Genomic DNA, 17,635 nt, shown 5'->3' on the forward strand with positions numbered 1-17,635 from the left:
CACCTTATCTCTTTACCTGCCCATCACCTCCCTCTGGTGCTCCTCCCCGTTTTCTTTCTCCCACAGCCTTCTGTCCTCTCCTATCAGATTCCCCTTTCTCCAGCCCTTTATTTCTTTCACTGATCAACTTCTCAGCTCTTTACTTCACTCCTCCCCCTCTCCTGGTTTCACCCATCACCTACCACCTTGTACTTCTTCCTCCCCTCATTCCACCTTCTTACTCTGACTTCTCTCCTTCCTTTCCAGTCCTGATGAAGGCTCTCAGCCTGAAATGTTGACTGTTTCCTCTTTTCCAAAGATGCTACCTGGCCTGCTGAGTTGCTCTGGCACTATGCTGTGGTGAGAATAAAGTCACAGTATTTTCCCTCCCTTTCAACACAAGTGTATGAGTGGGTGAGTGACCCTTTCTCTGAATCTTCTGCTCAGCCTGAGAACTTGACTTTGAGAGAAGATCAAGAACTTTTGTGAGCTGCACTCTGATCTTGCACTCAAGATGAGATTTACTGACTTGCACCTGGACAAGTTCTGGATTTCTATGAAAAAAGGGTATCCTGCCATTCATAAGAAAGCAATGAACATTTTGCTGCAGTTTTCAACTTCTGATGTGTGTGACCAAGCTTTTTCTTGTTTAACAAGCATCTTCAAGGACAGAAATCATCTCATTTCAGTTGAAGGTGAAATCCATGTGTGCTTGTCTCAAGTTCGACCCAGAACTGAGAAATTTATTATGTTTCCCTTATGAGTTTTTAAGATTTATGGCGGGGAAAGAAAGAGATTAATTTCAAGAGAGGTAAGTAAAAATTCGCTATCTACTCAAAAGAGCATTGACAATTATTTTTTCGATTATTATATCTACAACTTACTGATCACGCTAACGTACCGTTAGCTGTAGATGTAATAACTTTTACGCAGGGTTTCCCTGAAACCTCAAAATGATTTCAAGGGTTACGTCAGGGTCTAAACCTTACGTTGTTACATTCGGCTTGGAAACATTCTTTCAAAATGTTCATGGGGACATGCTTGTGCGCATGCCCACATTGAATCCCTCCTCAGCTGAGGCAGGGACTGTCACCAGAGACTAGGCCACTTCCCTGACGCTTCGTGCATCAGGTGCCTGGCTGGGCTGGGAAGCCATGTACCCCAGGAAACAGGTTACCTTTCAGGAACGAGGGTCGGTTTGGCAGGATCTACAGGAGCCACCCAAGACTAGCGGAGCAAGAAGGTAAGGAATACATCTATAATTTCTTGCTCATTTTTATTCTCCTCCGGGCTGTGCCTTTAACAAGATGTACAGGGAATCAAACGGAGGCTGTTGCTTATCCTCGGAATACATCTGTGGATTCCGCTTTTGAAACACAACCGGCGCTTTACGTGCTTTCCTTTTCGCAAGATTCGACTTACTTGATTTTTTTTAAAATTAATTTTGTATTCGAGAGGAATCGTGCTGATTCTCAGCTTCTCAGTAGAATGTTTTGCTGGGCAACTGTTATTTTTACACTTGGCACCTCCCTGCTTCAGTTTTTTACAGCGCAGAGCGCTTTCTCCCAGACCACTTCGCACCCCTTTCGTGTCCCGTGCCTGTGTGCTGGGATCACGAAGTATTTGGCTAGCTTTGTTACGGTTTCCCACAAGTGAAGAGGGCAGTGTTTATCCAGTGATGACTGCACTCTAGCATTCCCGTTGGCGACGGAGGACGTTAACATCCAAGAGCACGTTGAGAGAGGCGGATGACGAAGTTCGCTTTCGTCGCTGCGGTGCAGTCACCGTCACGGTTTCTCGAATTTCAGGTGTCTGGTATCAGTGCCAAGAACTTAAAATCTGTGACGAAAATCCAAAGTCGTAAATCTATCCATGCAAAACCAAAAAAAACCAAAACAAACACAAAATTCTGGAGTCACTTTTGTTTCACCCGCAAGCATTAACATTATAGAACGGAGATGAAGGGGAATTTCTTTAACCAGAGATTGGTGAATCCATGGAATTCATTGTTCACAGGCGGTCGTGGAGGTCAAGTCTTTGGGTGTATTTAAGGCAGAGGCTGATAGGTTCTTGATTGGCCAGGGCATGAAAGGGTTACGGGGAGAAGGCAGGGGACTGGGGCTGAGAGCGAAAATGGATCAGCTGTAATGAAATGGAACACTCGACGGGCCAAATGGCCTAATTCTGTTCCTCTATCATAAGGTCTTATAATGCAAGTATTTCTAGATGGTTGAAAGTAATTGGTGTTTGAGTTCCAAGCTGCCTTTCTCCAGGATCAGATTAAGAATTCCACTTATTCCCTGTAAGATTTAGCTTTTCAATATTTTCTGTTTAAGTACTTTGAAGAAAGACAGCTGTGGCTGTCCGCTCCAGTATTAGAAATCTGAGCATTATTTCATAGTAGACGCAGGGCAATATAGAGCATTGGTTATTGATTTGCGGGTTCTCATTCAGACTAATGAAGGTGAGATATAGAACTCAGCAAGAGTTTGGTGTTTCCAACATACAGAATGTGTAGCAGTTAGATTGTCAGTTCAAACTGCAGTACTGAACGCTCTGACGGGAGGCTACAAGTTTGCACTGGAACTGTTGAGGCGGAGTGAACCAAATGGCATTTCTATCGGAGCAAACTGCAGAAAACAATTAATCTGATGTAACATTTTCATTAAAATCTTGCATTTGCATAGCACTTTCAAACATTTTCCAAGACCCTTTTTTGGTCAACTCTAATTGCAGTAAAGGTGAGAACTGATTTGTGCACAATGAGCTCCCACAAGCAACAATATTATTATGACAAAATTATCTGCATCTGGATAATCTAGGCCCTCAGGGCAGCATGGTTGTGTAGTGGTCAGCACTACGCTTTGCAGTACAGTCGACCAGGGTCAATTCCCGTCCCTGACTGTAAGGAGTGTGAACGTTCTCCCCATGACCACGTGAGTTTCCTCCGGGTGCCCTGGTTTCCTCCCACAGTCGAAACATGTACCGGTGTTAGGTTAATTGATCACTATGATTTGTCCCATGATGAGGTTAGGATTAAATCAGGGGATTTCAAGGCAGAGCTACTCAAAGGGCCAGGACTATTCCACACTGTATCTCAGTTTAAAACAAAATACACCAATGACAAAATCTGCAAAGACAATTTAGTGAGAATCTAAGAAAAATGGATGAGGAGAAATTTAGAATTAGTAAAAGAATAAAATAACTTCTGTAATACTGATTTTATTATGCTAAGTCATATTATTAACAAATGTCAGATTGGTACAAATGTAGGATTTCATTTTGCATTTCCTGTTCCATTTTCTTTCACTGGAATACTCATACATTAGATGCAATATTATCTCAAAATGTTGTTCATTTTAGGGCACCAGGATTTCAAACTCCATGATTCAGCTGGTAGGTAGGCACTTCTGCTTTCCTGGATGCGTCAAGGTAATTTAATCATTTATGAAGGTGACTTGGTTACCTTTGTAAGAGTTGACTCATTTGTTAGATTTAATAAATAAGCATGTATTCTCTTGGCTTTGTAGCTGAAAACCGATGTGCTGTTTTATTTATTACGCCTTAGTTGCTTTAGTGGTTTTGTGTTGATGTCGAGAGTGGGATATATGGATGTTGATTATAGGGGTCTCCCCACCATCTACTGGGGACATAAGACCATAAGATATAGGACCAGAATTAGGCCATTTGGCCCATTAAGTCTACTCCACCATTTCATCGTGCCCAATCCAATTTTCCTCTCAGCCCCAATCTTCTGCCTTCTCCCAGTATCCCTTCATGCCCTGACCAATCAAGAATCTATCAAACTCTGCCTTAAATATACATAAATACTTGGCCTCCTAGCTGCCTGTGGCAAAGAATTCCACTGATTTACCACTCCCTGGCTGAAGCAATTCCTCCTCATCTCTGTTCTAAAAGGACACCCCTCTATTCTGAGGCTGTGTCCTCTGGTCTTAGACTTTCCCACCATAGAAAACATCCTCTCCACATCCATTCTATCAAGGCCTTTTTCCATTTGATGGGTTTCAATGCTAGTGTCTTCCACAGTGAAGACTGATGCATAATATTTACATAGTTCGTCTGCCATTTCCTTGTCCCCCATTACTACGTCTCTAGCATCGTTTTCCAGCAGTCTGATATCCACTCTTGCCTCTCTTTTACACTGACTCCACAGCAGAACTAATTCTAGCCATTGCTGCTCTGCCATCATCCCTGCCAGTGTTCTTTTCCAATCAATTCTGCCAACTCCTCTCTCATGCCTCTGTAATTCCCTTTTCTCCATTGTAACACTGATATATCTGACTTTACATTCTTCTCAATTTCAGGGTGACTTCGATTTTGTTATGATCACTTGTCCCTAAGGGTTCTTTTACCTTAAGCTCGCTAATCAATTCTGGTTCATTGCACAACAGCCAATCAAGAATAGCTGATCCCCTAGTGGGCTCAACTATTAGTTGTTCTAAAAAGCCATCTCATAGCCACTCTAGAAATTCCCCATCCTGGAATCCAGCACCAATCTGATTTTCCCAATCTTCCTGCATATTGAAGTCCCAGACAACTATTGTGACATAACCTTTTTGGCATGCATTTTCTATCTCCTGTTGTAACTTGTAGACCATGTCCTTACTACTGTTTTGTGTTCTGTATACAATTCCCATCAAGGTCTTTTTACCCTTGCAGTTCCTTAGCTCTATCCATTCTGATGATGACCGCTGTTCTTAGCCCTGCCTGCCTTTAATTTCCTCTTGCTAATCAATCCCAAATGCCAGTTGGTTGCTGGTCTAAACTCATTTTCGCTGTAGTGACCTGCTGCTGGCTATTCTACTCGGACAGTGGACATATATCAGGGGCACTGCGTATGCAGGGCCTTTAGCTTATCAAGGATCCCGCCCATCCATCCAGCATCCACTCTGACTTACTACCATCAGGCAGGAGACTCCGATGCAGAAAAACAAGAATCACAATCAAGTTTATTGTCACCAGCATGTGCTGTGAAATTTGTTAACTGAGCAGCAGCAGTACAATGCAGTACATGATAATATAGAAAGAAAACAAATAACCAAGTAAATCAATTATGCAGTGTATATAAGGTAGGCACTTCTGCTTTCCTGGATGCATCAAGGTAATTTAATCATTTATGAAGGTGACTTGGTTACCTTTGTAAGAGTTGACTTGTTTGTTAGATTTAATAAATAAGCATGTATTCACACACACACACACACACACACACACAGATATGTATAATGAATAGATTAAAAGTAGTTCAAAACCAGAAATAATATGTATTAAGAAAAGAAAAAAAGTGAGGTAGTGTTCATGGGTTCAATGTCCATTTAGGAATCTGATGGCAGAAGGGAAGAAGCTGTTCCTGAATCACTGAGTGTGTGCCTTCAGGCTTCTGTACCTCCTACCTGATGGTAACAATGAGAAGGGGGCATGTCCTGGGTGATGGGGGTCCTTAATAATAGACGCTGCCTTTCTGAGGCACTGCTCACTGAAGATGTCTTGCATACTATAGAGGCTAGTATCCAAGATGAAGCTGACTAATTTTACAATTTTGTACCTTCTTTTGGTCATATGCACTAGCACCACCCCCCTCCCCCCACCATCACGTACCAGACAGTGATGCAGCCTGTCAGAATGCTCTCCCATGGTACACTTATAGACGTTTTCGGGTGTCTTAGGTGACAAACCGAATTATTGTGTGGCTGCTGCCCATGATTGGAGAACAAAGCACGAGAGGGAGTTCCAAAGTTTTCGGGCGTTTGTAAAGAAAGTTCTGATAAATCAGCCAGTGTGGGCTCTCTGAATAAATATAAGTTCATATCTGGCAAGTGCACTGAGAGCTTGTTCTCCTTTTTCTGCTTCTGCCCTTTAGGGCTGGTGTGTCCACCGACGGTAAAAGCATCTGAAACAAAGGAATGGAAAGCTAAGGAGAATCGTGGCATGTTGCAGCAATTGTCACTCAGTCCACAGCTGAAAACGATACACATTCCCAGATCAATGGAGAAAGCCCCTTTTCTGCAGGTGTCTATTCAATATAACAGTATGCTTCTAAAGCCAATATATGCAACAACTTCTTAATCCCAATAACTTGGAAATGTACTTGAGGGTTTGGGGCATTTTGCAAACATATGAGAGCAAGGGTGTGTGTGTATGTATACAGATATTTCCCAATCAATTGCTTAGAAATTGAAGGCAAATAAATGAAAGTTGTGTTAATGAAATTGCAATAAAAAAGATCTGCAGATGCAGGAAATCTAAAATAGGAACAGAAAATGCTCGGTAGGTAACTGGTTTATTATTGTCACATGACCTAAGATACAGCGAAAATTTTTGTTTTGTATGTCATCCATACATATCATACCAAACATAACCACACTGTAGTAGTACAAAAAACAAAGCAATAAAATTTTAAATATAATGTTTCTGATACACAGAAAGTGCAGTGTGGGTAGACAATAAGGTACAAGGGATAAGACAAGAAGATTGTGAAATCAAGAATTCTCCTTTATTGCAGGCTGACCTTGAGCCTGTTGGTTCATGTTTTCAAACTTTTGTTATCTTTTGCCCAATGGAAGTGCGGAGAAGAGAGAGATTAGCCAGGGTGGGAAGTGTCTTTGATTACGCTAGTGGCTTTGCTGAGGCGACAGGAAGTGTAGTCAGTCAATGGAAGAGAGCCAGGTTTTCGTGATGAATGGGCTGTATCCACAGCCTTCTGCAATTACTTGCAGCCTTGGGCAGAACAGTTGCCATACCAAGCTGAAATGTGTCAGGAAGGATATTCATAAAAATAGGTGAGGGTCAGGCATCTTTGGAAGGAAAAACATCTAACATTTCAGGTCAAGATATTTCTCACATTTTCTGTTTTTTTAAATTAATGAAGGATCTAACTTTGTTAACACGATGAGTGCTGCACTTTGGGGTCAGGATAAAGGTCTAGTCCTTACTATGGGTGCTGTTGACATACCAGTCTTTACTCCAAAACAAGAGAAAATCTGCAGATGCTGGAAATCTGAGCAACACACACAAATGCTGGAGCATTTTATGTGTGTTGCTCTTACTCCAAAAGTTCCTTGGGTTGACATTTATTGAAAAAAAAAGATGCACACTTGCATGACAGCTCCTACAAGTTCAGGCTTTAGAATCATTGGAGGAGTTTTTAAAGTGTAGTTACCCTTGCGATATAAAATGCACAAAACTGACTTTCATCCGGAGTATTGCATACAGTTCTGATTGCCCCACGATGGGAAGGATGTTGAGGCTTTGGAGAGGGTGCAGAAGAGGTTTACCAGGATGCTGCCTGGTTTAGAGGGCATGTGCTATCATGAGAGGCTGGATGAACTTGGTTTGCCTGCTATGTGGTCAAGGTAAATACATTAGAGGCTTTTAGGAGATGTTCAGATAGGCACATGAATATGAGGAAGATGGAGGGATATGGACAGTGTGCTGTGCTCTACTGCCCTAGGTTCTATCATCTCTACCAACCTTCTGTTTTCCACTTGTTAATTCCTACTCCAATAAGTTGTAAATCTTGTACAATAACTGCTTGTTGGGTAGTGTATCAAATGTGTTTTTTCTCTTCAAAAATCAGATATACATCTCAGTTAATTGTCAAACAAAAACGGCGTAGACTTGCAAGTGCTGATATCAGATAAACTGGCCTGTTCTCCCTCTCCTTCATCAGAGTTTATTGTCACGTGCACAAGTATATATCTGTAAAAGTGCAATGAAAAACTTGTTTACAACAGCATCACGGGCACGGAGCATCATGTAAGCAACAGTCACAAGAAAAACTTAAGTTGAACAAACTTTACAAGAATTTCTTAAACATCAAGGATACACTTGTCATATTCCAACCCATAAGGGCTCCTTTGTAATTAAAGGATTTTTTACAAGAGCAGAAGCTGTTAAAGGAATGAAATTAAAGGAATTGTTTTAAGAGCAAAATAGGTTCACCAACTCTGCAGCCACCCTTTTTAAAACCATTACTTTATGGTAAGTATTTTTGATGGAATGACATAGAAAATAAAGTAGGCTGTTAGTTGCACAATCTGAAAAATGTGTAATACAATTAAATTTCCAGCTCACTTCATATTCTGAACTTTTTCTAGGCTTGCTGAACGGCGTCATCCATTTTAATGAGCTTAGCAATGAATAACTCCTCTAACATAGTGATCCATTCAATGCTGTGCCTATCTCAATAGTAGTGTTAAACAAAACAAATAGACTTCATGCACTGTGTAAAGAAACTTAATGTATTCAATTATATTTTGGACAATCTTTTCTATGCTTATGTTCAATACATTTTGTAAAAATGTGTTGCAAGATTTGGTTAAAACACCTGGTACAGGAATTCACAACCTGGGGTCCACAGACTATTTTGTTAATGGTAAGGCTCCATGGCATAATAAAGGTTGGGTAAATTTATCTACGAAAGTACATGCAGACTGACATTTCTTAAAATGAATTCTGTACAAGGTCCTTTGAGAAATGAATAATGGCTCTGGTGAAGTCACTATTTGTAAAAATTTATGCTTATGTCAGCTTTGTTTCGGTGGGAATACTTCCTGAATTAGTGACTGTGAACTTAAAGCCAGTATAGAAACCGAACACAGAGTCTGGCCTGACTCCTCGGTAGGTGCCAAAGGAGTGTTGCATCGAATGGGGGTGCCATCTTTCAGATATCAGGTGTATTTGCTCAGCTGGACATACAAACTCTTCTGGCACTGGCTGTAGGGAAGAAAACTATCCAGGAATAAATCCTCAAACAACACCATAAAATAAATTAAATTGTCCTTAATCTCACTTTTTTTTTATTTTTGTGATCTACAAATTACATTGCAGTCAAAATGTTAACTGCTGATGCTCAAAAGTTATTTATTGGTTACCAAGTTTCTTGAAATGCATTGTGGATGTAAAAGTATTAGTGATTAATATTTATCTATTGCAGTACAGCACAGAACAAGCACTTCTGGCCCTTCAAGCTACACTGCCCAGTAACCTTCAGTTTAATCCGAGCCTTATCATGGGACAATTTGCAATGACCAATTAACTTATCAATTGGTATGTCTTTGGACTGTGGGAGGAGGCTGGAGCACCTGGAAAAACCCATAGGGTCACGGGAAGAGTGTACGAGCTCCTTACAAAGGGTGGTGGGAATTGAACCCGGGTCGCTGGTACTGTAAAACATCGTGCTAATTGATACGCTACTATGCCGCCCCATTCAAATACTTAAGCTCGTGATTGTAATTTGCTCCGTTTCAGAAAAAGCTACAAAATAGTAACAGAATTAGTCAAACATAATTCCATTATGCTTATTAAGTTATTGTTTCAGAATACGTTTGATGATTTGCTGAGAAGTGTGCAATTGTAAAACTTAAGTGAAGGACCAGATGTTCCTTTCAGGACTTGCTCCGTGGAGGGTCACATGACTAAAATAATTGTTTAATTGATGATTTTTGATGCCAAGTGCAATAGCTGGGGTTGAAAACCTGTGGAAATAGTGAATATCCTATAGCCTTTGTCTTTGTGAAATGAATGATTATGTCCTTCTGGTTTTGGCTTTAGCCAACTGTGGTTATAACGCCACCTCCAAATTGATTAACAATAACAGATGTCCATTGCTAGTGTACTGTATTTGAAGTGATGGGGTGATCAATTTAAGTATTTTTAAATAACCAAAGCATTCTTCCACTTTTGATTTTCATTCGCATGATCGATGTTTAATTTGTAATTTGGTTCTCCTCGATGATAAACCAGCACCATTGGTCAAAAGAAAGAAGGGTAATATTGTCTGTTACGATACTGTTATAATATTGTCTAATATTGTCCCCTATTACAACTTGATTCTTTCTTCAGAGTGATACTGAAACCAGTAAGTATCAAGAGTTGGATGGTCTATGCAAACACAGGCATTGTTGAAGTTGCATTCCTTCACGTGAGATGATAATACTACCCCTGCTGTTCTATGCTCTAGTTCGAATGGGGGCTCAGTAGATGCGAAACACTTTTGGACATTACTGAGAGAGACAAAGGTTTTTCATTTTATGCAATCACATTCATAAGGAAATAATGGTCAATAAGGAAGATTTCTGCCTTTATTTTTATTAGTGGATAACGGAACCTATACTTGTTCAATGTTACAGAATTTTAATCTGTGTATTAATTAAAATTTGATTAATTTGGGATTTGCTGCAACTGGTTTAATTTGTGTTCAGGCTAATAAGAATGGACAGATAGTTCTGAAAAGGAGTTATGAGTCCCTTTAGCATATTGTTGTTTATATTCCAGCACCCGAGCTTGAAAACAGGGCAGAAGCGATATCTATTTAGTATTGCTAACATCTATAGCACAGATCATATGCACAGGCTGATGGAGAGGCAATACATAAATATGCTGCAATGCCGCACAAAGCTTGGTAAGTAATGAACATGTGACAATTAAGAAGCATTTCCTGTGTTTTATATCAAAATTCAAACCAACTAATTTGAGGGGTTTTTTTGTACCCTGTTGTCTAAGTATACACTGAGCTTGATGTTTGTGCAACTGGAAAAGCAGAAAGCAGAAACATGAGAAGCAAGAAAGGTTCCAGTTGGTAAGGGGCAGAGACCAAGGTTCACGAACTTGTGTTCAAATCTATTAGTTGCACAGATGGGTAAATTAATTGTCTTTGATTTGTTGACCATTTAAGCTGATTGCTTTACTGTGCTTGATCCTAATCTTGAAATTGCATGCAGTCTTAGTTAATCGTAAAAAATTTTGGGAGAGCTTTTAAAGTGTTTATTGTGAAGGATTGTGGCTTAGGAGCGGAGATACAATGAATGCATTTTAATTCCATTTGATTTTAGTTTTATTTATTGAGATACAGTGCAGAATAGGCTGGCGACCGGCCTTTTAACCCTAACCGAAGGCCAATTAACCTCCTCACTAGTAGGTCTTTGGACTGTGGGAGGAAGCCAGAGCACCCGGAGAAAATCCACTCATTCCACAGGGAGGACATACAGAGGATGTTGGGATTGAACTCTGAAGCATGCAAGGAGCTGGTTGGATTCGAACCCGAGACCACTCACCAGCCAGCTATGCTGGTTGGCACCTGGTTTTTTAACATGTACTCAATTAATTTGATTATGTTTTCTTATCTCAGGGTATATCACCTCACATCAATCTCAGAAATACTCTAATTATATCAGAAAGCAATCCCAGAAAGAAACTTGGAGGCAAAATAAGAGCAACAAGTCATCTACAGCTCAGAGCTCAGGGAAAGAGTCACCTATCTTGCAACCCGGAAAACCAATTTCTCTCCCCCTGCTGGGAGGTAGCAGTCAGAGGTCTGCATAGCTTACATTAATTTCATGTTTGTCTTTGCATCTTAATGAAAATTACAGCATAGAACCTGTGGACAATTAAGAACTACAGGTTTTGAATATCTCAACTCTTTGTCTGATGTTCCAGATCTCAATTTCAACACTGCCGGCTGATTGAAAGGCAGAGTATCACCAAGTTGAGGCTTTTGCATGTAACACCCTCACATGCACCACGTTGTTAGTTGTTCAATTGATCTTGTAATCTATCTGATTGGTGGGGATTGAAGTATTTGTGAGTAGTATTGGCATTTGGAATCCATGTCAACTCTTTATAGAACAAAACATACCTATTCTGCCTATCAATTAGTTACAGATGTGTAATTAAAAAGCTTTGTAATCAGAATTAGGGACTATTTATTTTAGGATCTCTAGTTCTGACCAACCTGTTAATGAACTTTAAGTGTACTGCATATCCTCAACTGCTGGATCTTTGTCATAGAATTAACATGAGGTTCTATTAATCCATCTGAGAAAAAATTAACAATATCATTATTGTTAAGGATATTAATTAGGACAGCCACCCCATTACAGCATCACTGTTCCTCCTAAGGCAAACTACTACATGATTCTTACTCAAATAAACTCCAGGCAGAGAAATTGTGATTTAGTGAGTTTATGAAGATAGGTGGAGGGGCAGTTAGTGTTGAGGGAGAAGGGAGTTTGCAAAAGGACAGACAGATTAAGAGAATGGGCAAAGAAGTGGCAGGTGGAATGTAAAGGAAGGCAGTATATCATAATGCACTTTGGTAGAAGGAATAAAGGTGTGGACTATTTTCAAAACAGGGAGAAAATTCAGACATCAGAGGTGCAAAGAGGTTTGAGAGTCCTCCTGCAGGATTTCCTAAAGGTTAACTTGCACATTCAGTCAGTGGTAAGGAAGGTAAATGCAATTTTAGCCTTCATGCCAAGAGAATGAGAATATAAAAGCAAGGTTGGTCAGAGGGTGGTGAATCTGTGGAATTCATTGCCACAGACAACTGTGTAGGCCAAGTCTTTGGGTATATTTAAAACAGAGGTTAATTGATTCTTGGTTGGTAAGAATGTCAAAGGTTATGGGGAGAAGGCAGTTGAGAGGGATAATTAATCATCCATGATTAAATGGCAGCAGACTTGATGGGCCAAATGGCCTAATTCTACTCCTACGTCTTATGGTCTATATTGTGAAGAAACAAGAAGTCATGAAAAGTCAGGTAATGTTATATTTAAAAGAACTCACAAATTTTTATGTACATTTAATCGGCAAGTAAAGAGGAAAGTACAAAGTTCAAAGTAAATTTATTATCAAAGTACATATGCTGCTTTATACTACCCTGAGATTCATTTTCTTGCAGGCATTTACATGGAAAAAGAATACAATAGGATTTCATGGAAAAACTATACATAAACAAAGACGGACAAACAACCAAAGTGCAAAAGATGACAAACGGCAAATTAAAAAAATACTTGAGTTGTGAAGTGTCCTTGAAAATGTGTCTGGAGGTTGTAGAATTAGATTGCACCTGTAATATTAAGATATTAAGGTGGTCCCTGAGATTGACAGAATTTACTTCTATTCCAGATGGATTCAGACATGACGCTCATGGCCGATGAGAGCCACTCATTTTACAACACCTGAGACAACAGACGCTCCAGTAGATAGGTGGTAGTTTCCTGAGATAGTGCCCTCCTTTCACTGTTTACACCGGCTTCTCTGTGTATGGAAGAGGTTCTTAGTAACATCCTGTACATTCTTTCTCCTGTTTTGTGAGTCTGGTATTAGATGGGCAACTTAGCTTATCCAATCAAGCCAACAGTGCAATTCAGGACTCGATGCAGGTTATCCCACTGAATTTGGAGCATTTTACAGCAGTAATGAATTTTATGGTGCCGTATTTGCTAATGCAAGAATCAAAAGCTGACAGGAAGGCAGAGGTGCCTCAAGCTTTGCGCTGAGTTGATGTCTTGATCTCAGTTTCCAAAGGCTTAACAGTCACTAGATTTTGTCAAGATTCTACTTTATTGAGATAGTAAAACCAAACTATTCAAAATGAGTGGATCGCTGCACAACACGTTACATGAATGCAAGGGCACCCTTCAGTGTGGTAAAGTTCTATGTGTTTCTGGTACTGTCATCACGGATCATACCTATAAAGGCTAGAGCATTTTGATTTTTCAGAAATACACAAGATATGGTGTAACAGAAATAAAGGAGTTGCATTGTTTCAAAGTTACAGGTTGTATTTTGGAACTTCAGCCATGGTTAAAGCAACTAAGATCAGGTCCAAATGACATTTGAAAATGTAAGTAATCACTTAGTGCAAATGCAGTTATGTGAAAAGGTAAAAAAAAAAGTCCGAAATGGGTGATGCATGCTAGATAGAAGCAGAAAATTCCCTCAAATCTGCCACATACGATGAAGTAATTTGCTTCAATGTATGTAGCAACCTGTCCAAATGGCTGACAAATCAACATACATGCGCTCGCACTCGCTCTCTCGCGCGCGCGCACACACACACACACGAACTAACATTAGTCAGAAGTTAATCCAAGTTGTCATTGCATCCCAAGTTTTTAAAAAATCAGCGTACAAATATGCCTTAGTTATTGCTTCCTTACCAGTACAAAACAGAAAAAAAGGGCTATCTGCTAATACATAGAGGTATATTAGTACAAGTAGAAGGGTGGGGGAAGAGGAAGGTTACTGAACTGACTCGGGATTAATTTTCTAAAAGTAGTTAAAAATAATGGGTCATTTTTCAGTCCCTAGCAAAACATTCAACCGATATTGAAACACTTTAAAACCACAATCAACATCTAGGATATTCTCAACTGTAATGATTGACAGTACCTAGCATCTTAAAGAAATTCTCGCTTCCCACAAAACTTCCTGCAAAAGTTGGTAGCTAACAGTTCGTGAGTCTGAAGGTTTGTGTGGCAGAAATTATGCATTAATGTGGGGCTTCTCACTCTTTCTTTTCTCTTAAATTCAGTTCTCAGCTGGATGGTTATTGAACTAGGAACAGCTAAATATCAGTGAAGAAAAGTAGGAAAATTAAGATTATTTAACAGATTTGTTCTTCATTGGTCCTGGTTGGTATCACTGCCAATCACCATTTTATCAAGTTCACACTTAGTTCTTGTAATAAATGTATTCTTTTAAACTGGACAAAATGTTATATTTTTATTACGTGCAGTTTGAATGTATGCATCTATGGAAAAATTTAAACTGTAATATTTCTTTAGTCCTTACTGCCCAACTTAATGTTGATACAACAGGAGATCAAGCAAATAACCAGATTCTCCATGTCATGTTTGAATAAATATTCCATGAATCAAAGATTGAAATGCAAAGAAAATTGAGTTCCCAAAGCATAACCTCAGAGCTCTTGAAACAGAAGTGACTTTTACATATTTGTACCAGAACATGAGTTTGTAAAGAAGTTGACTGGGAATATTTAAGACTGTACACTGCCAAACATCAGCAAATTCCAAGTTTCTGGTTACTTTTCCAACTAAATGCAGACCTAAATATAGGTCAGAAATGTCTGTTATGTGTAGATTTGGAGCCATTTGAAGTACTACCAACAGAAACTCAGCAACATTCATAAATAGATGAGTTATTTCTTGATTGAACTGCTGAATTGATGTCTTAAAACAAAAAGGGCTGTCTGCAATTGACATTGATTTCACACACAATATGCATTTCAATAGCACTTTGTATATTTAAGATTTGTACATTAAGCTTCTCTATTCTCACACCTAATCTGTGCTACTACTTTGCTTTCATATGCAGTTTCAAAATCTATTTTCTTTCAGTGTTTAAGATGGAGAGTTCAAGATCAAATAAATTTACAAAAACAAATCTTCACAGAAAGTGAACATTGGTGATCTTGGGTCTTCATCCAGCTTCTGATCAGCATCAAAATAGAATTCCAAATGGACACAAAGAAGAGGACTTGAAGCACAGTCAAGATGTAAACTACTCTCATAATCGGAGTGATTTCTTGTGATGCATTTTGGAGAACATCGCCTTGTTTTAATTCTAATTGTTACTGAACTTGAACTTTTCAATCCCATATTAAATTTGGAAGATTTTACTGCCCCAAAAGATTTTTTTTTCCTATTTTGGCCCACTGATGAATTACAGCTCAGATTGTGAGTGATAATGAAAGAGAAATTAGTTAAGAAATACCCTGAATGTAACCATTAAGATTGTCACAAAACAATAAGCAATCAAGCTGTTTAATCAACAGGGGCAGCAAGTTTATTCAAATGCACAAACTCAAGCCCAGCATTCAAAGTTCATTTTGAATGCTCAAATATAAATTTTAAATTACCATAGTATAAAAGACATATTGATTTTCAAGATTATTTTGTCATCAGATCCTCTCACGGTGCTTTCTACTGACAATTTTGTCCCCAGCAGGAATGAAGCTCATGGCAGCTTGCAGCTTCTTGACAGCCTCTACAATATAGCATCCATCCTTTTAGGTTCAGAAACACCCAGCCCGAGGATGTCCTTGGGGCAGCCCACAAGCATCATACATGTTTCTAGAGTCAATACAGCACACCCATCATGTTCAACAGAACCACACAAGGCAACAGCAAAATAAGCCCCTTTCCCACCCAACCATCCACTCCCTCACAGACAGACAGACCTGTAACCCCAGGACAGGCTGCCTTTGGGCTTCCTGTGTCTTAAGGTCAAGATGTTTGCACACAAATATTCCAATCTGTCCTAGTCGCTGGATTTTGATTTCAAATCAAAGTTCAAAGTAAGTTTTATTTTCAGAGTACATACATGTCACCACATACAACCCCGAGGTTCTTTTTCCTGTGGGCGTACTCAGCAAATCTATAGAACAGTAAATATAACAAGATTCAGTGAAAGATCAAGTAGAGTGCAGAAGACAACAAACTGCAAATATAAATATAAATAAATAAATAGCAATAAATAAGGAGAGCATGAAAAAGCAATATAAACAGTCCTTAAAGTGAGATCATTGGTTGTGGCAACATCTCAATAGTCAGGTGAGTGTAGTTATCCTCTTTTGTTCTAGATCCTGACGGTTGAGGAGTAGTAACTTTTTTTGAACGCTTTTTGAACCTGGCCTCCAACCTGATGGCATGAACATTGACTTCTCTAACTTCTGCTAATGCCCCACCTCCCCCTCGTACCCCAGCCGGTATTTATTTATTTATATACACACATTCTCTCTCTCCTTTTTCTCCTTCTGACTATACCCCTTGCCCATCTTCTGGGCTTTTCCCCCCCTTCCCCCCGGACCTCCTGTCCCATGATCCTCTCATATCCCTTTTGCCAATCACCTGTCCAGCTCTTGGCTCCATCCCTCCCCCTCCTGTCTTCTCCTATCATTTTGGATCTCCCCCTCCCCCTTTCAAATCTCTTACTAGCTCTTCCTTCAGTTAGTCCTGATGAAGGGTCTCGGCCCGAAACGTCGACTGTACCTCTTTCTAGAGATGCTGCCTGGCCTGTTGCATTCACCAGCAACTTTGATGTGTGTTGCTTGAGATCATGGAGGAGATGTTTTTGCCAATCTGAACTCACTGGTGTCTGCAAGTGAGGAAATCCTGGATCCAATTGCACAAGAGGTATTGAGGCCCAAGTCTTGGAGTTATTGATTAGTTTTCAGGGGATAATGGTATTCAATGCTGAGCTATGATCGATAGAGCATCCTGATGTACGCATCTTTGCTGTCCAGATGTTCTAGGGTTGTGTGGGGAGTCAATGAGATGCCATCTGCTGTGGACCTGTTGCTCCAGTAAATAATTGGAGTGGATCTAAGTCACCTCTCAGGCAGGAGCTGATATGCTTCATCATCAGCCACTCAAGACACTTCATCACTGTGGATGTAATTCCAACTGGCAGATACCATTCTCTTCTTGGGCACTGGTATGATTGAAGCAGGTGGGTACTACACATTAACACGAGAAAGTGGTCCTAATGAAGAGCCTCGGCCTGAAACGTCGACTGTTTACTCTTTTCCATAGATATTGCCTGACCTGCCGAGTTCCTCCAGCATTTTACGGGGTACTACACACTGCCGAAGCGAGAGGTTAAAGATATTTAGTGGATACACCAGCCAGTTGGTCAGCACAGGTCCTCAGCCAGGTACCCCTTCAGGTCCAGATGCTTTCCTTGGATTCACCCTCCTGAAGCAAGCCCACGTCAGATGTGAGGATTTGCGATGGTTCCTCCATGATCTGACAGTCAAAGTGAGCATAAAAGGCATTGAGCTCATCTGGAAGCAAAACCCTGCTGTCCCCCAATTTGCTTGATTTAACTTGGT

General features: G+C 39.9%; 1 protein-coding gene across 5 annotated transcripts in view; it reads left to right on the forward strand.

Moving 5' to 3' along the window:
- Positions 1–15,134, forward strand: part of LOC140190951 (protein FAM216A) — a 17,283-nt gene extending 2,149 nt beyond the window's left edge. Inside the window, exons 1-6 of one of the 5 annotated variants that reach the window (XM_072247948.1) lie at positions 1,021–1,222; positions 3,343–3,411; positions 5,858–6,006; positions 10,273–10,399; positions 11,126–11,309; positions 12,677–15,134. In XM_072247948.1, coding sequence (XP_072104049.1) covers positions 3,402–3,411; positions 5,858–6,006; positions 10,273–10,399; positions 11,126–11,309; positions 12,677–12,704 — 498 coding nt within the window. In that variant the 5' untranslated portion in view covers positions 1,021–1,222; positions 3,343–3,401 and the 3' untranslated portion in view covers positions 12,705–15,134. Of the gene's footprint in view, positions 1–1,009; positions 1,223–3,342; positions 3,412–5,857; positions 6,007–10,272; positions 10,400–11,125; positions 11,310–12,676 lie in introns of those variants that run through there. The other 4 variants (XM_072247949.1, XM_072247952.1, XM_072247950.1 and 1 more) reach the window with 4 other exon arrangements.
- The last annotated feature ends 2,501 nt before the right edge of the window (positions 15,135–17,635 follow it).

This window comes from Mobula birostris, chromosome 31 (assembly GCF_030028105.1).
Source record: "Mobula birostris isolate sMobBir1 chromosome 31, sMobBir1.hap1, whole genome shotgun sequence".
Lineage (NCBI taxonomy): Eukaryota > Metazoa > Chordata > Chondrichthyes > Myliobatiformes > Myliobatidae > Mobula > Mobula birostris.